The sequence below is a fragment of the Notamacropus eugenii genome, chromosome 7, assembly GCF_028372415.1.
Source record: "Notamacropus eugenii isolate mMacEug1 chromosome 7, mMacEug1.pri_v2, whole genome shotgun sequence".
Lineage (NCBI taxonomy): Eukaryota > Metazoa > Chordata > Mammalia > Diprotodontia > Macropodidae > Notamacropus > Notamacropus eugenii.
In genome coordinates this window covers 58,799,881-58,820,730 of record NC_092878.1, presented here as the reverse complement: position 1 = coordinate 58,820,730, position 20,850 = coordinate 58,799,881, and the positions used below count along the sequence as shown (strand labels likewise).

General features: G+C 37.8%; 1 protein-coding gene across 18 annotated transcripts in view; it reads right to left on the bottom strand.

Annotated features, from left to right (window-relative positions):
- Window positions 1-20,850, bottom strand: part of TTLL5 (tubulin tyrosine ligase like 5) — a 387,986-nt gene that overhangs the window by 364,836 nt on the left and 2,300 nt on the right. For all 18 annotated transcript variants that reach the window (XR_011970265.1, XM_072623519.1, XM_072623508.1 and 15 more), the window contains exons 2-3: window positions 19,716-19,884; window positions 10,357-10,463 (exon numbers count right to left, since the gene is read on the bottom strand). Coding sequence is in view for 17 of the 18 variants with exons in the window: in XM_072623519.1 (XP_072479620.1) it covers window positions 10,357-10,463; window positions 19,716-19,789 (181 nt within the window). In the remaining variant the exon portion in view is untranslated. The remainder of the gene's footprint in view (window positions 1-10,356; window positions 10,464-19,715; window positions 19,885-20,850) is intronic.

Below are 20,850 nucleotides of genomic sequence, written 5' to 3'. Positions count from 1 at the left end.
TCTTCATTTAGTCTCTCCGATTCCAACCTCACCATCCCCACCCCACCTTGCCCAATCCATCATCTACACAGGTGCCATATTAATATTCCTAAATCATAATGCTGCCATTTCAGTCCCCCATCCAAACAATCTTCAGTAACTCTCAATGTGTTAATTGTGTTGACATAAAAAATTAATTGAAAAATAAAATACACAAAACCATAAAGAGTTCAGACTACTGAAATTATCCCCACCCCCTTTCTTGGCACTTAGTACTATACTCTTTGATTTGACAAATTGGTATCCCAAGACTTTGTAACCAGAGCCTGTTAATCATATATCCACAGTTAAAAGGAACTTTTTAAATTATACTTTCTACTATATTTGCAACGTCCCTAAGAAGTTTCCATGTAGACTTCATGTAGGAGTTGGTTTAGAAGAGCTCTGTGATACCTCTTAATTCTATCTATAATCCTTATTACAGCCTCTACACTATTTCTATCCATTGGTCCTAGTTCTCTCCCTCCTTTCTCAATGAATTCAGGGCACAGTTCACTGTCTTTCTCTCAATCCCAACTCCTGCCATCACACATCCAACATAGATATTAATGTTCTCTAAAATACTCTAGCTTCCCAATTCCTTAATCTATTCAATTGCAATAAACTCATCTATACTCACAGCTGATAAGGACCTTGAACTTGACACCACTCAAAAATGTTCCACTTCCATGTTCAGGAATTCCAAAATTCCTTCAATTATAAACATTTATTGTTCCAACTTTCCCTGTGCCTTATGACTCCCTATCCCTGTTCTTCGTTCTCCCAAAGATCTCTAATCACTCACCCCTGAACCCCTATGCTGGCTACATTCCCTTGCCTTCTCAACCTCAACCCCTGGGTGAACCAGTTCAACTCCACACTATCTCCTACTCTGACATCTCTGCCCTCTTCTCTTATCTGCAAACACATCTTATCCAATCTCAATATCCTATTTCCCCCTCCTTTGCTCTTGTTCATGTGATCCGAACAGAGCTAGAGGAAGAGATGAAACCACAGTGATCAAGTCCACTACATACATGTTACCTAATCTCAATTAGGCCCTCATGACAGCAAGGAAATCCTTCTACTTCACTCTAATTGATTCCTATCTTACTTACCATTCCTGTCTCTCCTCAGGCCTAACCTCTCAGCTGAGGAACTAGCTACATATTTCACTGAAAAATTGAAGCCATTTCCCCAAAGCTCCCTCTTTTCCTCTTCTCATTTCACATCTGACATAACTTGCCACCTCCCCTGCCTCAACTATCCCCTCCTTCACTACTGTCTCTGATGATAAGGTGGCCCTTCTGTTTGCCAAATTCAATCCTTCTACATGTACCCTTGATCTCCACTCACTCCACATATCCAATCCATTGCCAAATCTTATTTTTGCTTCTAAGTTCACAACATTTCTTGGTTTTGCCATCGTCTTCTCTCCACTTATATTTTTCTCCCTAATTCAGACCTTCATCATCTTGCACCTAGATCATACTGCAAGACCCTTCTAATTTATTTCCCTGCCTCAGTTCTCTCTCCACTCCAATCTATCCTACACCCTGCTGCCCAAGTGATTTTTCTAAAGCACAGATCTGACTATGTTGCTCCCCCACCCTTTCCTTCCCTGCTCAATAAACTTCAGCTATTCCCTATGCCCTCCAGAAACAAATTTAAAGTCTTTTGTTTGAAACTTAAGGTTTTTGTGGCTCCTTCCTACCTTTCCAATGTTCTTATGCTTTCCTCCCCACCATGCATTTCAAGACCCAGCCATAGTGTCCTCTTTACTGTTCTTTAAACATGATTCCTGCCCCCTCCATCTCCCATCTTCATGCCTTTACATGGCCTGGCTTCTTCATGTAGAATGATCTCCATCCTACCTCCACCTCCTGGCATCTCTGACTTCCTTTAAGACTCAATTCAAATGCCATCTTCTACAAAAGACCTTTTCCAGTAGCCCTAGTAACTAAATCCTTTTTCCATATGATAAACCTTCAAATTTTTAAAGAGTTCTCAATTGCAACAGCCTCTTCATTTGATGTTCCTGTTTCCGGTCTCACCCTTACAATCCATCATCTACACAGGTGCCGATGAATATTCCTAAAACACAATGCTGACCAATTCAATTCTCTATTCAAAAATCTTCAGTGATTCTCACAGTGTTGATTGCGTCAAGTTCTGAGAAACTAAAAAGCCTCCTGGAAGAACACTATAATCACTCAAAAGAATGTGGCTTGTCCATCCACAAAGAAAAAACCAAATAGATTTCAATATCAGATGCATCTGAATCTCCTATGAAATTTGTCCAACAACAGGTATATCGGACACAGACAGTACAGAAAGACAAAAAACTAGGCCCAGAGTTGTAAAGGAGGAGGCTGACAGGTTGGATTGCTTTCAGGAACTTGCCAAGCACTTTTTTCCACTCCAAAACTTCCTGGAGTAGCAAAGGCTCACATTTTCAATACAAACATTTCACGAGGGTTTTTTATTACAATGATAACTAGAACATCAATGTACTAAATGTAAGCATCACATAGAGGGCAATGAAAAAGCACATGATGGTTGTTAAATATGTAACCAACAAAGAACTAAAAATGTCATCAAGGAATTATTTAACAGAAAAGAACAAGAAAGATGGGCTGGTCTGAGGAATAGCTAGAGGATGCTACTGGTACCCCCTTATGATGTCAGGAGGAAGGCCTTCAAGAATGTTGGAGAGACTCTATGGTAAATCTGCTGGAGGGCATTGTAAAGAATACCATAGCATGGGCAAGGCCAGCTGCCAACTGGAAAATATCTCATAAGGCTGTGATCAACATTGCTGGAGGGAACACCTGAATGAATGGCACCATAGATAAAATCAAGCATTGGAGACACAAGTCTCTGATAAAAATATTGAACAGCAGAGGGCTGATGACAGTGTTATCATAAGATAATACTAAAGACTTCTCTGACTAAGCATCAATCTTTTAACAAATAATCTTTGGATATAGTATTTCAGCCAGTTATACATTTCCAGAAGGCTTTCTAATAGAGCACTTCAAAACTCTGGCTTTGGCCTTATTCTGAGGAAGTTTTTATTAATTCCTTAAAAACATAAAGACATCTATATTAAATTCTCAAAGGTCACAAAGCAAGTACGGATAGTAATACAATGAAAAATGGAATCAGGAAACAGAAAGATATTACTGACAACCTGAAGCAACAGAACAAATTTAACAAAACGAAACTTAAATGGAATAAAGTTCTGCAGTTGGTTTAAAAAAAAAAAATCAACTGAATAAGCAAAGGATGAATGAGGGTAGAGCTAGATAACAGTTCATGTAACCAAGACCTGTGAATTTCGGGAGCCTTAATGCTTAAAATGAGTCAATGGGGTGACACAGAACAAAAGTACAATTAGTGTACAAGGCAAAAAAAGTGAAAGTTCGACTATATTTTGCTTTTTTTAGATAACATCTGGAATACTATACCCAAATATGGGCATCATATTTTAGGAATAACATTAACAAGTTGGATGTAAACCAGAAAAAAAGCTTCACTGAAGGACCTAGGGACGGTTAGTCTGAGTAAGAAATAACTTGAGTGACATGATAGCGATCTTCAAGCACAGAGTTTTCACATATAAAAAAGGCCAAATTTATTCTAGTTGTGTCATAGAGCAGAACTAAGACAAATGAGTAGAAGCTACAAGAATTTAAGGAGCAACTAAAGCTATCTAAAGGAAAATGAGACAACCTCCAAAGGGTCCTGAGGTCTTTACAAAAAACCAAAAACCTGATGATTGATTACTTGTTGGGGATATATAGAAGGAATTTGGGTTTGGGTTTGGAGTTGGACTACATGACCCCTAACATCCATTCTAATTCTAAGATTCTGATTTTATTAAATTAATGTAGGGGTTTTAAGTAGTTTATAATAGAGGGGATGATTCTGTTGAAGGATCTGTTTGTTTAAAGGAAATGCCATTGTACAGTTGAAAGAGTACTGCTCTAGGAATCCGAAGTGGGTTTGTCTTGGCTCAGCTACTGTCTGGTTATATAATCTTAGGTGAGTCCCTTTACTCTTCTCTGGAACCCAGAATCCTCATGAACAAAATGAGCTGAGTGAACTACATTTCAATCCAAAAACAAATATTTATTAAGCATCTGTGCTTAATATGTTGTGCTAAGGATTAGAGAAGCCATGACAAAAATGGGCTGTCTAGCTCTCAAGGACTACATTCTACTGGAGGAATACAGCATATAATAGATAATGTAGGGTAATTTGAGGAGGGTAAGAACAGTAACTTAGGGGATTAGGAAAGGCTTCTGGAAGAAGTGGACCTCAGCTAAGATTTGAAGAAGACAAGAATTCTGGGTAGAAGATGGAGAAAGGAGGCGATTTCAGACACAAGGATGGGGTTGGGGGAACAGGATGGGTATCCCTAGTGTGTTATGTCACTAGAACATGGAGTTTGTCAGGGTCACGAATATGAAATAAAACTGGACCAATGAGCAGAAACCAGGTTATGAATGATCTTAAATGCAATCTGTGGAGTTTTAATTTTAACCTAATGGAAAAGTGGGAACCACTGAGGGTTTCTGAACATGAGAGTGACAGTCAGACCTGTGCCATATGAATTCTATTTTTGGTAGCTATGTGGAAGAAGGACTGAAGACAGGAGATAATGGAAGCAGGGAAACCAAGAGGAGGCTGCTACAATAACCTAGGCAAGAGATGATGAGGGCCTGAACTAAAGTGGTGACCAACTAGATAGAAAAAAAAGAGCTGATGCTACAAAACTGGACTGGGTATAAAGAGGGGAGGCTGGGGGGCTGTACTCTTTCCATCTTGGTGCCTGCTGTGCACATTTCCTGCCTGATTGCTGGCCTCTGGCAAGAGAATGGAAAGAGAGGCCAGGAGGCATACCTTTCATCTTATAGCATCAAGATGTCCAGGGGCAAAGGGCCTTCCATCTAGCTGTACACATCTCCTGCCTGATCTCTAGTCTCTTCTGGGATTCTAAACTTGATTCTTTACATCATATCTGTGCATTTCTTGTCTTGTCTCCAGCCTCCTGAAGGAAGAGAAGAGCCATTCCATCTTACCATCTACAAATGCACAACTTCCACGTTCAAGAACTCTGAAATTCCCTTGTCTGTTCACAATCCATTGGCTTTCTAAGTCTCCTTCTTCCTTCCAATATCATACTCTGCTCTTTGCCCATACCAAGACTTCCAATCTTTCAATTCCTCAGCTCTCTCTGAGGTCATCACCCTCGCACTAGCCATATTCTCCTCTCTTCCCCATCTTGACCTCTTGGTGAACCAATTCAAGTCAATATCATCCTCTTCTCTTGAGACTTAGTCCTTTTATCATACTGCCAACCGTGCCCTGACAAACTTCAGCCTCAGATCATCCATCACCATGTGCTCCCTTCAGTTCTACATACCTGCTGTTAAATAAAGGTAGAAAAAACTTATGCAACCATTCTTATGAGGTCCACTACAAATTTGTGTTGCATAACATCTACTGGGCACTGATTGAATGTGGAGGGATTAGGGAGAGCAAAGAGTCAAAGATGACTTGAAGTTATGAACCTAGGAATGTGGGAAGATGATGCCATCAACAGGGAAGTTTAGAAAAAGAATAGGTTTAAAGAGTAAGGGATAATGAATTCCATTTTGGATAAACTGAACCTAAGGTGTCCACTGGACATCCAAGAAAAGATGTCTAGTAGGCAGCTGGCACTGTGGGACTAAGGTTCAAAAGAAAATTTTTCAGGCTGGATACATACCATTATACTGTTATAAATTTCATCTATAGGTCTACTGAATGGCCAAACAAATTGTGACACATAGATATAATGGAACAGTAATGAGGATTAATGAAGAACTTAAACAAGCATGGGATTTGTCTGAACTAATGCAGATTAAAATAAGCAGAATCAGAAAATACACACAATGATTACAACAACGTAAATGGAAAAAAACAAAAAGTTCCAAACTGAATATTGTGCAAATATAATGGCCATCCTTGCCCCTGAAGAATCAGTCTACCAAAACAGATCTATTAAGAATGTACTACATGACAAAAGAGAAAATGTATCTCCCTCCCTTCATTAAGAGAAGGGGGGGAAATGGGTATAGAATACTGTAAAATAAAACGTCAGACTCAATTAATGGGCTGTTTAGTTTTACTGAACTTATATTTTTTTCTTTTTCTTTTTTGTTAGAATGTAGAGATCATGCTGCTGGCCTACCTGTAACACGCACTGTAACTAGGGAAGTAATCAATAGCATGATAGTCAATTGTTTCTGCTTCCTAAAGGCCTAAGCACCAAGGAATGGAAAGTAGCTGATAAAAATCACAGCTCTCTAGAAGAACTGATAGAAGTGCCATAGTAATACTATGTGTGCTATACACATATCCATATGTATACATACATATGTACACACACAAATACACACATACATACAAGATGAGGCTAAGGAGAGAGATCACATAAAGAACAAGAGAAAAAGTCTCTATTTTATAGTCATACCTTTTATGCTAGAGTTTCACATTCAGTTATTCTTACAATGTTAGCTCAGAATTGTTTTTTTTAAGTAAAGAAAGTACTTAGGATGTATGAAAAAATACTAAAAAGGATCAAACCATCTGCAAACTGCAACTTAACCAGGTGATAAGGAAGTGAAGAGACACAGGGACAACTAACAAAATGTTTTGCTTTTGCTACCCAATGCGGAATGATAATGTAGGCCTGTGGATTTACATCCATTCTGCTGCCACTGAAGGTAAGCCAGGTAAACCAGAAGTTGGGCTGGCCAAGTGCTGGACACAAGAAAAATGGAATGAAAAGAGAAGCAGTTGCTTTGCTCTAAATGCATGAAATAAAACTTTAAAGCCTGAAGAGATTGTGTGTCTCCAATGATAACTTTCAGCACTATAGTACCTATGGAATAAAGTTACAAGAAAGTGGGCGCAAGCAGTCAGTCTTTGTAGACTGTAACGCGAGTGCTTATGACACAACAGAATTCGATGACTGTATTCATCCTTTGTTTTGGTGGAACTAAGTCTCCCTCAGGTTATTGACTGATGGAGTTGTCCCCCCTCCAGGGAGCACAAAGGCTCCTCTTCTTCCTCCTGAACACCATCTTAACCCAACCAGATGGGATGTATCTCTAAAGGTGGAGGTGAGATGGATTTGGCAGCACAGACCAGGGCATTCCTCACTAATGACTTTCACATAAGCTTGTGACAGTGGTAGAAAGAGCAATAGACTTGGAGGCAGAGGCCCCAGTGTTGCTACTTGCTTTGTTCACATTCAACTCAACAGATAATATTTTATTAAGTACAAATATATCAGAGAAAGGGTATAAGCTAGGGACCATGGACACAGATACAAAGCCTGACTCAAATGAGCCCGCATTCCATTTCTTTTTCTACCTTCAGCAGATGCTTAATTTACTCTACTGTGAAATGAAGGGTTTAGGCTAGACAGTCCCTAAGGTCCCTTTACATATTTAAATTCTAGGATCTTATGGCAATGGAAAATGCCACCTAGAAAATAATATTAACATCTCTTTTCGAAAGTGTAAAAGTGCCTTACATCACTCACTGGTCAGGAACCACATTCCCAGCGTTGTGTTCTCATCTATCTCTGATTATCCCGGGCAGGATATTACCCACCCTGCCACCACCGAACCCTTAAGTATGTGATCTCTCTGCTCGCACCCTTCCAAGGCCAGCCTTCCTGATGCTACAAAACTTTCACCTCTTTTCCACCCTCAAACTGACAAGACCCAGAAATGAGCGCATGCACCGTCAAAGCTTTTTGCCAAAAGCTCTTAAAACTGTAGTGGTAACAACAATAACAATGAATGAGTAATCTGTCCATCTAAAAGCATATGAAGTATATAAGCACAGGAAGAAATGGGCTTTTAAAGGGTTTTCATATACATACACACGATATGGAAATAAAGAATGAAAATATTTTATGAAAAATCTAAAATTTTGAAATGTGACATACTAATTACTATGATATCATATTCACATGTCTATATGACAGAACACGTATGCCCTATTTTAAAAGATTTGTTTCCAAAAAAATTGAGATACAAAACAGCTAAGTTATTTGTTGATTGCCACATTATAACAAGAATCTCTGCTTAAAAAAAGATTTCTTGACCACTATTTCCTAGTGCATTTCACAATAAAGTGAAAAAGCACTGGTTGCCTAAAACACTAGCTACTTTATATAAATTAACTGCATATGTAATTTTTCAAAAACGTACTATTATAAAAAGCAAGAGACACTTAAAGTATTAACAAAGTAGCACAGGAAAGAAATAACACCCTATAAAAATATTTATGAGAGTAGTGAAGCTTAATGCAACATTGAATTTTTAAGGAACTGATACAAAAACAAAAAGAAAAAAAAATAGTTGAGATCTAATACAGGACACATGACAAAAAAAGTCAAAAGAAAAGGAACAAAAAAACCTGAACCGTTTCTCAGGGGATTTAATCACAAGATGATGCATTGCCTGATACTTCCCAGATACTGTGTCTGAGTCAAACAGTACTCCAGAAATCACAAGGTTACACACAGAAGAACTCAGAAAACTAGGAAGCAACTGGAATAAAAGGCAACAAAACTGTTCTTTCACTAAGGAAGGAAATAATTAAACAATAAGCTACTTGAATTTGTTAATACAATGAAAGGACTGCCAGAAACATAAGACTCTCAAGTACAGAAATTTTGAAAAGTAGTTTAGTGTATTCTTTTTTAAGTCAAAGGAATAATGTGTAAAGAAAGGGGCCTATAAAATGAGAAGAGACTCCCCTGGATAGAGTCACAACGTATTTATTGAATGAGATTTTTTTCCAGTATCTATAAAGTACAACTTTTCACAGAAAAACAAAAATATCAGAATTGGAAAGGACTTCAAACACATAGCACAATCCATACCGGAACTAAAATTCCATATACAACTACTGGTCAACATTGCTCCCAAAACATAGTACTCAGAACTGAATATACTATATCAATTTGGTCCAATCAGGATTGAGTTTAGCAGGACTATTTACCCACCTAGTACAAGATGTTATGACTCTCTTATTACAACCTAAGAATGCATTAGCTTTCATGGTTTCCATATTAGTGTTAAGTCATTTCACCAATACTCCTAGACTTTTCAAAATGGAACTACTAGAAACGTCAGGCCCATCACAGGATCATCGTATCCAGAGCTAGAAATCCAATCCTCTCATCGAGCAGGTGAAGAGTGGACATGTTAGTCAGTCAGGTAGTCAATAGACACACATTAGACACAGTGCTAGGCATTACGCTAAGCCCTGGAGATACAAATAAAAAAAGAAAGACAGTCCTTGATTTTAAAGAGTTTACAATCTAATAAAGGAAGACAAAACCTGAAAGGAAAATGAAAAGGGGAATGAGGTACCCAGCATGGGGGCATGATATCTAAAGCCAAATATCTGAGTGGGAAATGAAGAAATGGCTGGACTCCTTAAATGGAAGTTTGGAAAGGAGTTCTTCACTCCAAACATGAGCAGTGTATTGAAGAGATTTGAGCACCAAGTCTGATGTGATCTGTCAGGATGATGAGGTTCTTGTGGGCATCCAATTGTTAAGAAGTCTATCTATTATTATGGAATACAAGCGATCACTTGAACACTCAAGCAAAGGCAGGTTAGGAATGTGATGGGGTTTTTTTTCTGCTAGTAGGTATTTATTGTTTGTTGTGCAATGAACAAAATCTGTTTTTAATTTTTAATTTCAGCATAATTAATGTCACATCAAGATAAAGCTTCTCATCAAACTGTAGTAAAACTTCAGTTCCTCTATTTTCAGCTGATATTACTGAACTAAGTCCCTTTAAGCAATGTCCTATTAATGAGCTGGAAAGATTAGGAAGAAGTATAAGTCTAGAGGTTTCAAATCCCACAAGTAGATAGTGACCCTCCCCTGAACTCATCTTACTGTTAGGAGATTAGAGACTTTAAAGAGCTTCCTAGCACTTCAAGAACAGAGATTAAATTCTATTAAAGGGGGGAAAAAAATCTATTTCATACCCCCAAGCAATAATATGGTTAGTCTGTAGATATCTATAGACTAACCATAACACTTACAGCACTAGATAGTGACAAGAGAAGACAAGACAGGAAAAGTATGGAAAATCATTTCAAATATGGAAAACCAGAATAACTGTCACACAGAAAGTCTTTTTCCTACCTCTATGTAATTTCAGCTTCTGCAAGGCAAGGTATTACAAGTATGCTTGTATGTAGGAAATGTCACAGCAGGAAAAATAAAGTGCCAGCAATAACACCTACCTCCAATTACTCGAATGTTATTGTCCTTTGTCAGAATGGCCTCTGCATGGAACACTAAGACAGGAATTCTCCTGCAGCCTCCAGTCCACATAATGCATGGATGATCCCTTGAAGCAATAAAAATAATTATCAGTTACCATACCAAAAAAACCTGGGTCTTTTGAGTATACAAACCATAGTTTGTTCACTTTTTTAGCTTTCACATTCATTTTTCCTTATAAATCAACACAATGAGTTACTGTAAGATCCCAAGTCAAGAAACTGTAAAAAGAAGCAGGTTACACTGGATAGCCTCATGAAAGCCCTTTCCAGCTCCAGACCTGTGAGCCCATTACTTTACTTCAAATATCTCCATTTTAAATTCAACATCACATTAGACAGTACCTCTTTTAGAGGAAACAAATGAAACAACCTCGATTTTTTTCTAATGTAGAATTAAGACTTGGACTCAATCTGAATTGTCTTTGGAAAAATACTCAGCATCAGTCCTAAGGTGTCAGGTGTCACTCCAAAGAATTTTGAAGAAATTATTCTTTTTTTGTTTTTTGCTTTGTTTGCTTATAATTAATTTTTAGTTTTCAACACTCACTTCCATAAGATTTTGAGTTTTAAAATTTCTCCCCCCTTCCTCTACCCTCTCCCCAAGACAGCATGCAGTCTGATACAGGCTCTACATATACATTCATATTAAACATATTTTCACATTAGTTATGTTGTAAAGAAGAATCACAACGAATGGGAGGAACCAGGAGAAAGAAGAAACAAAAAAAAGAGGGTAAATATTATGCTTCCATCTATATTTAGGCTCCAAAGTTCTTTCTTTGAATATGGATAGCATTTTAGAAGGAATTATTCTTTAAAAAGTCCAGAATTCTTTGGAATTTTTCTTCACAAAGAAAATAGAATTTTAAAGAATTTTCCTCATTCCAGAACAGGGATGAAAATCAAAGCACATTTATAATGCTAATAAGAAAGAACAAGAAAGATATAATATTATATAAAAAATACTTATGTCCTGCCCCCCAGAATCTCACTATTTCTTTTTTTGGATAGTTACTAGACTAACAACCTAGATATAGTATGTCTGGATTTTAATAACACAATATCATGTGAAATGTGACAAAGTTTCTCCTTGTCCTTGTGGACAAGGTAAAAGAGATGCAAATTAGAGAATAGAAAGCTAAAGGATTTCAAATGAGTTGACTAATTGGATCTAAAGAGTGTAGACTAATGAATCTCTGTCAAATGGAAGTGGTTCCATCTCCAGTTGAGTGCCACAAGGCTCTATCCATAGTGTTATTTGGTTGAAATTTTTATCAGCAGCATGTATGAAGACACAAATAACATGCCTAACTCAAATGACAAATGACATCTATGACCCAAAGCTGGGAGGAATACATTGCATGCCAAAATGTTATTCAATAGACTAGAATAAAAAGACTAAAGCTAAAATGAAATTTAATGGAAATAAATATAAAGTTCTGTATGTGTGCTCAAGAAAATTAACTAGATTTGGGCAAGACATGGTTAAAAAGCAGGTCAAGTGAACTGGTCACTTAACTTCTCTGGGTTTGAATTTCCTCCTCTGGAAAATGAAGATAACATTTGTACTACTTACATCAAAGGGCATTTTGTGAGATGAATGCTTTGTCAATCTTCAGGTGGTAAGTATATTTAGGTTATTGTTCTTACCTTATATATTATAGTTCTCTCTTTAATAGAGTTACTGTCAGGAAGGAAGGAAGGAAGGAAGGAAGGAAGGAAGGAAGGAAGGAAGGAAGGAAGGAAGGAAGGAAGGAAGGAAGGAAGGGAGGAAGGAAGGGAGGAAGGAAGGGAGGAAGGAAGGAAGGAAGGGAGGAAGGAAGGAAGGAAAAACGGGAGAGAAGGACATCTAGCCAGTAAACCCCAAAGGAAGGGGAGAGGGAGACAGAAGGGAAAGGATGAACTGGGTTACCCAGCTAGCTGGGTCCCCACTCAGGCAGCTTGGTCTACACACAGTTTGTGTTCATCCTTCATTTTTGAAGAAGATCATGACATCAGAAAAATAATGACATGACTTACGCTTGACTTTGATTTGAGTAAGGGAGGGCTGTGAAAGGCCACCATTCACATTTTCTCCTCCAGAGTCATTTGGGTCCAGAGGCCAGATATTGATCAGGAGAGCTGACTGAATTGATTGAGGATCCAAAAGAGACCCTGGCAATTTGAAGGCTAAGGCCTTTTCAGGTTCTCACTTTGAGTGAGGTAGCACCCATTCAGTGAATAGATCTCTTTACAAAATGAGTCAAGGGATGGGCCCTATCATTTAAAAATATCAATTTATGATGGGAAGAGGCTTAGGACTACTGGTCCAAAGGGAAAAAGTTACTACAGACAAGCACTCCAATCCTGGAGGGCCCAAAATAGAACTAACTAACTAACTAACTATGCATACCCTTTGACTCTGTGACCCTATTACTAGATCTATACCACAAAGAGATTAAAAAAAAAAAAAGGAAAAGGATCCATCTGTACAAAAATATTTGTAAGAGCTCTTTTTGTAGTGGCAACGAATTGAAAACTGCTGGGATGCCTATCAATTGGGAAATGGCAAGGTATGATATATGAATATGATGGAATTCTACTGTGTTAAGAAATGATCAGGCAGCTAGTTGGCGGAATGGGTAGAATGTTGGTCCTGGAGTCAGGAAGACTCATCTTCCTGAGTTCAAATCTAGCCTCAGACACTTACTAGTTGTGTTACGCTGAGCAAGTCACTTACCCCTATTTGCCACAGTTTCCCCATCTGTAAAATGAGCTGGAGATGGAATGGCAAACCATTTCATTATCTTTGCCAGGAAAATCTCATTTGAGGTCATGAGAGTCAGACATGACTGAAATACCCAAAGAACAAAGAAATGATGAAGGGAATGGTTTCAGAAAGACTTGTGTAAATTGATGCCAAGTAAAGTGAGCAGCACCAGAACAATTTATAAAATAACAATATCATGAGGACAACCAACTCAGAAAGACTCAATAACTCTAATCAACACAATAACCAACCACAATTTCAAAGGACTCGTGATAAAACAGGCTATCTACCACTAGATAGAGAAGTGATGGGCTTAGAGTGTAGATCAAAGCATGTTTTTGGAAATGGCTAATTTAGGAATTTGTTTTGCATGACTATACATATTAGTAATGGGTTATGTTCTTATTGCCTTCTCATTGGGTGAAGGAGGGGAGGAGAAGGGGAAAAGAGAATTTGGAATTGAAAATAAAAATGAAATTTGAAAAATAATTTTTTTAAAATACCAAAAAAAACCCAAAACTCAACCGATCTAATAGAGATGTTAGCCACCCCAGAAATGAGACACTTGCCTAGGGTCTAAGAGTCAGTATGTGCCAAAGGCAGGTAGATGGGACAACATCAACCATGAGAGAAAAAGGAGGAGGTTATGTGTCAAAAACAAGGAATGACAAATGGATAGCCTTTGTGCATCACTACAATCAGAACAATGAGGAGACTCAAACCAAGGCCATAAGAAGCTGTGATGAAATTCTTTGTTATAAGGGATATCAGTCTGGAAAGGGGGAGAGGAAGGGATACAAGGGGAAATAATTGTGTTACTGTTGTTATTCAGTCACTTCAGGTGTGTCTGATTCGTTGTGACCCCACGGGGGTTTTCTTGGCAAAGACACTGGAGTAGTTTGCCATTTCTTTCTCCAGCTCATTTTACTGATTAGGAAACTGAAACAAACCTGGTTAAGTGACTTGCCCAGAGTCACACATTTAATAAGTGTCTGAGGCCAGATTCAAATTCAGGTCTTTCTGACTCCAGGCCTGGTGCTCTATTCACTATGCCGTGTAGCTGCTCCCACAAGGAAATTCTAGGCAAAGTAAAAACAAAAGGTACTAATTTTTAAAAAAAGAACTTATTTTAAAAGAGAAGAGCTATTTAGCTTGGAGAAGAAGAGCTTTAAGCACATTAGGGAGGAAGGACCAGAAAGGTATTCTCCAAACATCTGGTGGTATTTATTATGTGGATGAAGTATCAGACTTGCTCTGGTAGGTTCCAGATGGCAGGACTATGATCAATGGGTAGAAATTACAGAGGTAGACTTCTTAAAATAAGGGAAACCTTCCTAACAATTAGAGCTTCTTTAAAAGGAAATGTATGACTTTAAGAGATGAGAAAATCCCTGTTACTAACTAACAGTCTTTACATGAAAACTAGATGCCTATTTGTCAGAGATGCTACAGAGGGGATTCCTTTCTGGGAGTAAGTTAGACAAGATGACTTCTGAGGTCCTTTTCTACTCAAAAATTGTAAAATTCAATGTCCCTAATTAAATTCTTATCTTGTTCTGTTCTTCACTGTCTAGATTTGAAACGTAAACTGGGCTCTTTGGGAAATGTGAGCTAGCCTATTCATATAAAGATAAGGGCAAAAGAATAAAACTTCATACTGTTTTTAATTTAGAAGTCTGCAACCCTCTTGGCATTAATGGCAGGACTCACACACCTCTACCTCCTTAGCAAAGTCCATACCACTGAGTCTCAATGCCAACATCTGCACTCCCAAACTAAGTACAAAAGGATCCACACCTTAAAATTCTGGCTTCCAGGATTACCATTCTTGGAAGTAGAACAGCTTTCAGGGCAAGGTGCCAGCAGCTGCTTAGTAAGGAAAGTAATGTGGGCACCAATCCTAGTTAGCTTTCTAGAGATGGAATGTGGATGCTTATTGTTTTTGCTCTTTAACTGGGGTAAAAATGACCATCTATGACAAAGTGAGATTTTAAGTTGATTTTTTTTTTTTTGGCAAACAAGAACATTTGGGGTTTGTTATGTTTTTAACTTTGACCCATGTTTTGAAGCTACAATTTGAAGAAAAAAAAAGGGAAGCAGGTACACTTTCCTATAAAGGCATGGGCACTGGCTTTGGAGACAAGCTAGGCTTTGCTAAATCTATCACTAGTTACAGACTGGTACTATTGTGCTATCTAGACAACAGGGTAATTCTATGAAATTCAAAGATGGAAAAAAGATTCATAAACAAAAATAGATCTGAGAATACTTCGTTGTTAAGCAGGAGGAGTTTAAGTGAATACAGAAGAATCCTTCGCCTTAATTACTCACGTACCTGCCTGTTTCTCACTGCTCACATTATTCTCCTTGACATAAAATCCCTCCCTGCTTTTCTCTAATTATCTAAGTTACAATTCCTCCACAAGACTTCCTGATCAGACCAGACCATAAAGATTTCTCCCCTCTTTGAACCCATCACTTGGCATGTCTTCTGTGTGACTTTGTATTGTAATTTGCCTTTCTATGTCCCATCTTCCCAAGTAGTCTGCCAGCTCTTCTGTCTCTTTGTACAAAAGAGACAGAACACTAGAGTGGAAAGAACATGGAGTTTGAGTCCCAGATCTACTACTTCTCATCCATGTGACTCTGAACAGCTATGTGATTTGAGCTCTTGGAGACTCAGTTCACCCATCTGTAAAACGGGCAAAAAAATCTGTGATACCTGTACTTCTTAGAGCTGGTGTGAAAATCAAACAGGACGATATATGGAAGTGAAAGCGTCCTGCGGCCCTAAAATACTATATAAACATAAGCTGTTGTTATTTCTAACAGAATTTAGCACAGTGCCTCATGCACACGAAGCACTCAGATAGTTTTTAATAATCACCTTTATATAAGTCACACAAATATAGCTTTAAGGAGTCAAGAATTTTAGTGACTAGAGTAAACGGATTTCACCTCAAGTCTTAGTATGAATGTGTCCGTAACAATAGTAATAAGTTTATATCTTGACATCTGAGCAAAATACAGAGATGACTACTTACTTATGTTAACTGAATGAAGCTGTCTAAGTGTTTTTATGCTCATGGTTCAGACTCTGGACTTCAGAGTAACAAGAAATTAGTATTATTTTAAGAAAGGCCAGGGACATGCATAGACATAAAAAAGATGTCCCCAGTCAGAAATATTCAGATCAAATTATCTATCTTAATAGGATTAAAGCTCCACAATTCCAATAGTTTATATAATGAAAGTCAACTTTTCCAAAGAAGCAGACGCTTATTTGCCACAAGATTAATGAAATGTAGACTACAGGTCAGATCTATCTCCTTAAGGAAAGGGATTATTATTTCACGTTGGATTTTGCATCCTCACTTATCCATGTGCACAATGTCTCAAACTCAACAGGTGCTTAATAAATCCTTGTTGAATTGTAATGAATCTATATGAACAGGAAGGAACTTATGGTCCAATTTAATAGCAAAAATTTGAAAGTTGATTTAATTAAATAGACACAGATTAAAAGCTTGTGATGTGAAGCACTATTTCAGGAACTAGGTGTACCAAAACGCAAAGTCATACCAGCAATTGCAATCTAAGGGGAGAGAGGGGCAGTTAGGACCAATTTCAACCCTGGCTTCCTCTAAGGAGTAGATCAGCAGCTCAGAAATGTGAGTACAGGGAAGGCAGATGGTGGGAGTGACCCAGTATTAGGGATTAGCAGGACAGAAAAAATAAAAGGATAAAAGGGCAAGGAATTCAAGAGTGCAGGTCAATGCCTTGTTAAAATGAAGTGACTACAAGATGAAACAATGAAGATGAAGCTGGAGGTCAGAGAAGGTTTGACAGACCAGAGGTCAAGGGGAAGGTGAGGTTCAGTGGGTCAATGTGAGATTAGAAAGGCAGGACTAGGAGCTGAGATGAGGAATTGTAATGTTCAGGTTCTTAGAAGTCGTATAATTTCAAATAATGCTGAAAGGGATCATGGGAGCTGAGGAAGATTATCAACTTGAATCCTAAAGTCATTGATCATGATAACAGGAGTTAGAAAATAAAGGGAGACGAAGAGTCAAGTACTGAGTCTCTGAGGAAGGCAAGCAACTAACTTCCAAGCCAAGAGCTGGCATCAACAGAGTGACATAATCAGACAGCAGGGTTTTGTTTTTGTCTGTGTATCACTGGTATCTTGCACAATGCTTTGCACTTCCATTGATACACTGACCACCCCACAACTGTGATTTGATTGTAGGGAACTATGGATGAGGCATTCTTCTCCACAGATGGAAACTAACAATTCTTGATACACAACTTAAAGTCTTAGAAAGCTGGCGAGAGGCACTAAAAGATTAAAAGACTTGCCTGTGTTTACACAACTAGTGTGAGTCAGAGACAGGACTAGAGTCCTTGACTCCAAAGCTGGCTCTCCATCCAATATTCCATGGTGCCTTGTACAAAGAGGCACTTAATATGTGGAATTAAAGTTGAATCATTGAGTAATTTTGGTCGGAAAGTGACAATAGGAAACAAATAATATACTGATGTCTCCTTCTGGGAGGACTAAAGGGAACACTGGAAAAGGATTAACCAGCATAGGAGAGGGCAGCCAGGGATGTGTTGTATTCAGAAGAAACCAAGATTTTAATTAGTGATAGAAGATGGAAAATATTGAGGATGGACGGGAGTTTCTTAACAACTGAATATGGGTGAAAGGTACCTGTTTAGTGGGTAGATAGTTGGCCTCAGAATCAGGAAGACTAGCTGTGTGGCTTGGGCACTTGCCCAAGGCATGACTAAAAGTTTGAGAGTAGGTACCACTCTACCTTGTGGAGAGGGAGTTTCTTCATAGTTACCTACACCAGTGAAATCACAGGTCTGGTTCCTGCCTAAAAAAACAAATTAGAGTTCCAGAAGGTACAATGAAAGATGTGAGCTGAGAAGAATAGGAACAAGGAGGTGGCCAGGGACAGGAATGTATGTGAAGATGTAGGAGAAGAAAATAAGTTTCTCCTAAGCAAGTAGCTAATATTTAATAACATTTAATTTAATAATAATAGCTCACATTTATACAGTGTTTTAAAGTTTCTAAAGCACAATATATATATATTTATATAATTGGGACCTCACAAATGAGAATCAGAGAGATTAAATGACTTGCCCAGGGTCATACAGCTACTAAGTGTCTGAGGCAGCATTTGAACTCACATATTCCTTACTCTAAGTCCAGCACTCTTATCCACTGCATGACCAACCTACCCTCTTAGTAGTTCTGAATGACAGAGATTAACAGTAATTTGGGATTTCTTAACCATGAGGTAAGAGGAATACCAACTAGGTAGCTTTTGAATAAATCAGTTCCATGGATCTATAGAGAAACTTGATGTGATAGAAACTTTTCGGATCCCATGTTTCCCGTGGATCTCATCTTCCATGTGGATACCAACTACTATATGAATCCCAGAGACTTAACTGCAGCAGAAGGTTAGTAGTTAAGAGCACAGGAGTGGACCAGAAGTCCCCAAGCTAAAAGAAATTTTAAGGTGATCTGGAGTTAACTACCTATTCAACTTTCCCTCCCTCTCTTAGTGTTATAATACAAACTGAAGAAGAGTGAATAATGACAATGCTAATACAACAGGGTTTGAGATAAGCTAACAGCTAAGTGTAGTCAAAATTAAATTTGTAAACCCAATGTCAATTTATCCTCATGAAAATAAGTTGGGATAGATTTGTAGATATCCTCTTGCAAATACTCAAAAGGCCAAACCTCTGAGTATACTGATATATTGAATAGTACTAAAGTAAAGGAATAATCTTTAAAACAGAAGAAAAGACTTCATCAAATAATCAAGGAGACAATACTGAGGGAACAAAAAGGTGACAGAAAGAAGTAAAATGTGAACATAAATATCCTAGGGTGAAAGTGACCAAGTTTCTGTTATCTTTGTTCATATTATATAGCCTAGGATTCTGAACCTTAGAGCTCTAAATAAATTTTTCAAAATCATTTCAGGAGGGAGTGATTTTCTTGCAAAAGACTGTAAGTTTTAAATCTACTTCACTTAAATATTAGAGTCCCCACTTCAGAAAAGAATATAGCTAAGAAATTTCAGAGATTGAAATGTCAGATCTTATTCTAAGAAAGTCTCTTTCATTTTCTGGGTCAAACAAACTAGATCAAACAATAATGACTTGAGAAGAAATTTAGGCCTCGGACACTTACTAGCTATGCGACTTTGAAAAGATGAAGCAAAAAAAATGACAGTTTAGAGAACTATTTCTCAAAATGATCCATTAGTCTCATGGAACCCTAACTCTGATCAAAACCTCAAACACACATAAACTATATGCTAGAGAAAATTTATCAACAAAAGTCCAGAGCTCTCAAAATGGACATGTCTTTATTCCACTTCTGGAAACTGAAAGGGATTTAAGAATAAGACCTTTGTCTAGACCAACCACAGAAGTTAAAATTGAAGTTGAGTAATATGAAAGAGATGAAAACAATAAGCTTAAAAGACTCTATAATCTGTATTTATCCACAGGTTAAAGGCTGCTAGCTATTACTTACTCTTGGCTTGCCACCTCCTCGTCTTCTGAGGATGATGCCGTTTCCTCCAGGTCCCGGGCCATCACGACTGGCATTTCCTTTAGGGTTTTTCATGCAGTCAGCAGACGGGGGCCTCAGAGACCTTTCTTTGCAGGCTCACTGGATCAAACAATCTGGGTGGCACAGTTTCCTGAAATAATTAACAAGAAAAATACCCTCAGACAACAAAAGAAAGTCAATTCCTCTGAAAAAGGGTATAGTGATCTACTTGTTAACTACTTAAAATATCCTAAGTACTATGTAACATATGAATACACCATGGATCCAGACCTTCAGAAGAGTAATGAGCTACCCATACATTACAAAAATGAAAAGTGATCTCAAAAGTAGTATAGCTTGAGCTTCTTTTTCTTTTGCTCTACAATGGAAGTTAACATGTACTAAAGAAAGAATATGGGTATATAAAGTTTGGGTAGTATTAACTATCTAAATCTGAGAGAACTGCTACAGATAACAACCAAACCTACCTACAAAAAAAGCTAATCTCAACTCAAATACACATATAAAGTTATTTCCTTAACATTTCCAGCATTATTCCTCTGGAATATTTCTATGGCAAGCACTTAAGACAACAAAATTACCCCATTAGTCCAGTAAAATAAATCCAACAGGTATAGTGTTGGGAGAAGAAAATCCAGAATCAAGGCTTAATCATAAGGCTGAAAAATCATTACATTTCAAGCTGGAAGGTACCTTAGTAAATAATTCAAACCCTCCATTTTTACAGATGAGGGATCTGAGACCCAGAAAAGTTAAGTCAGTTGCCACATGGGAGGTAAATGAAAAAGTCAGAATTCAAATACAATTCTTCTGATTCCAGATCTACAGCTCTGTCTGTTCTCCACAAAATGAAATATATTTTAAAACTGTCCTCTGCTAAACTCACAGATTTTGATCAGAATTGTGAAGAAATTTTACCTTAGGTCTACTTATTTCAAAATAACATTTTCCCAAAAGTTTTTAATGAGACTGGAAAGACAGTTATGTTATGTGACACAGTGCAATTTGGTCCAAAGAATAATTTCCTAAAGCTAAAATTTGTTCTGGAAATTCTCTGTGAGACCTTGTCATTCTTTATACAATTTTTCTCACCAAA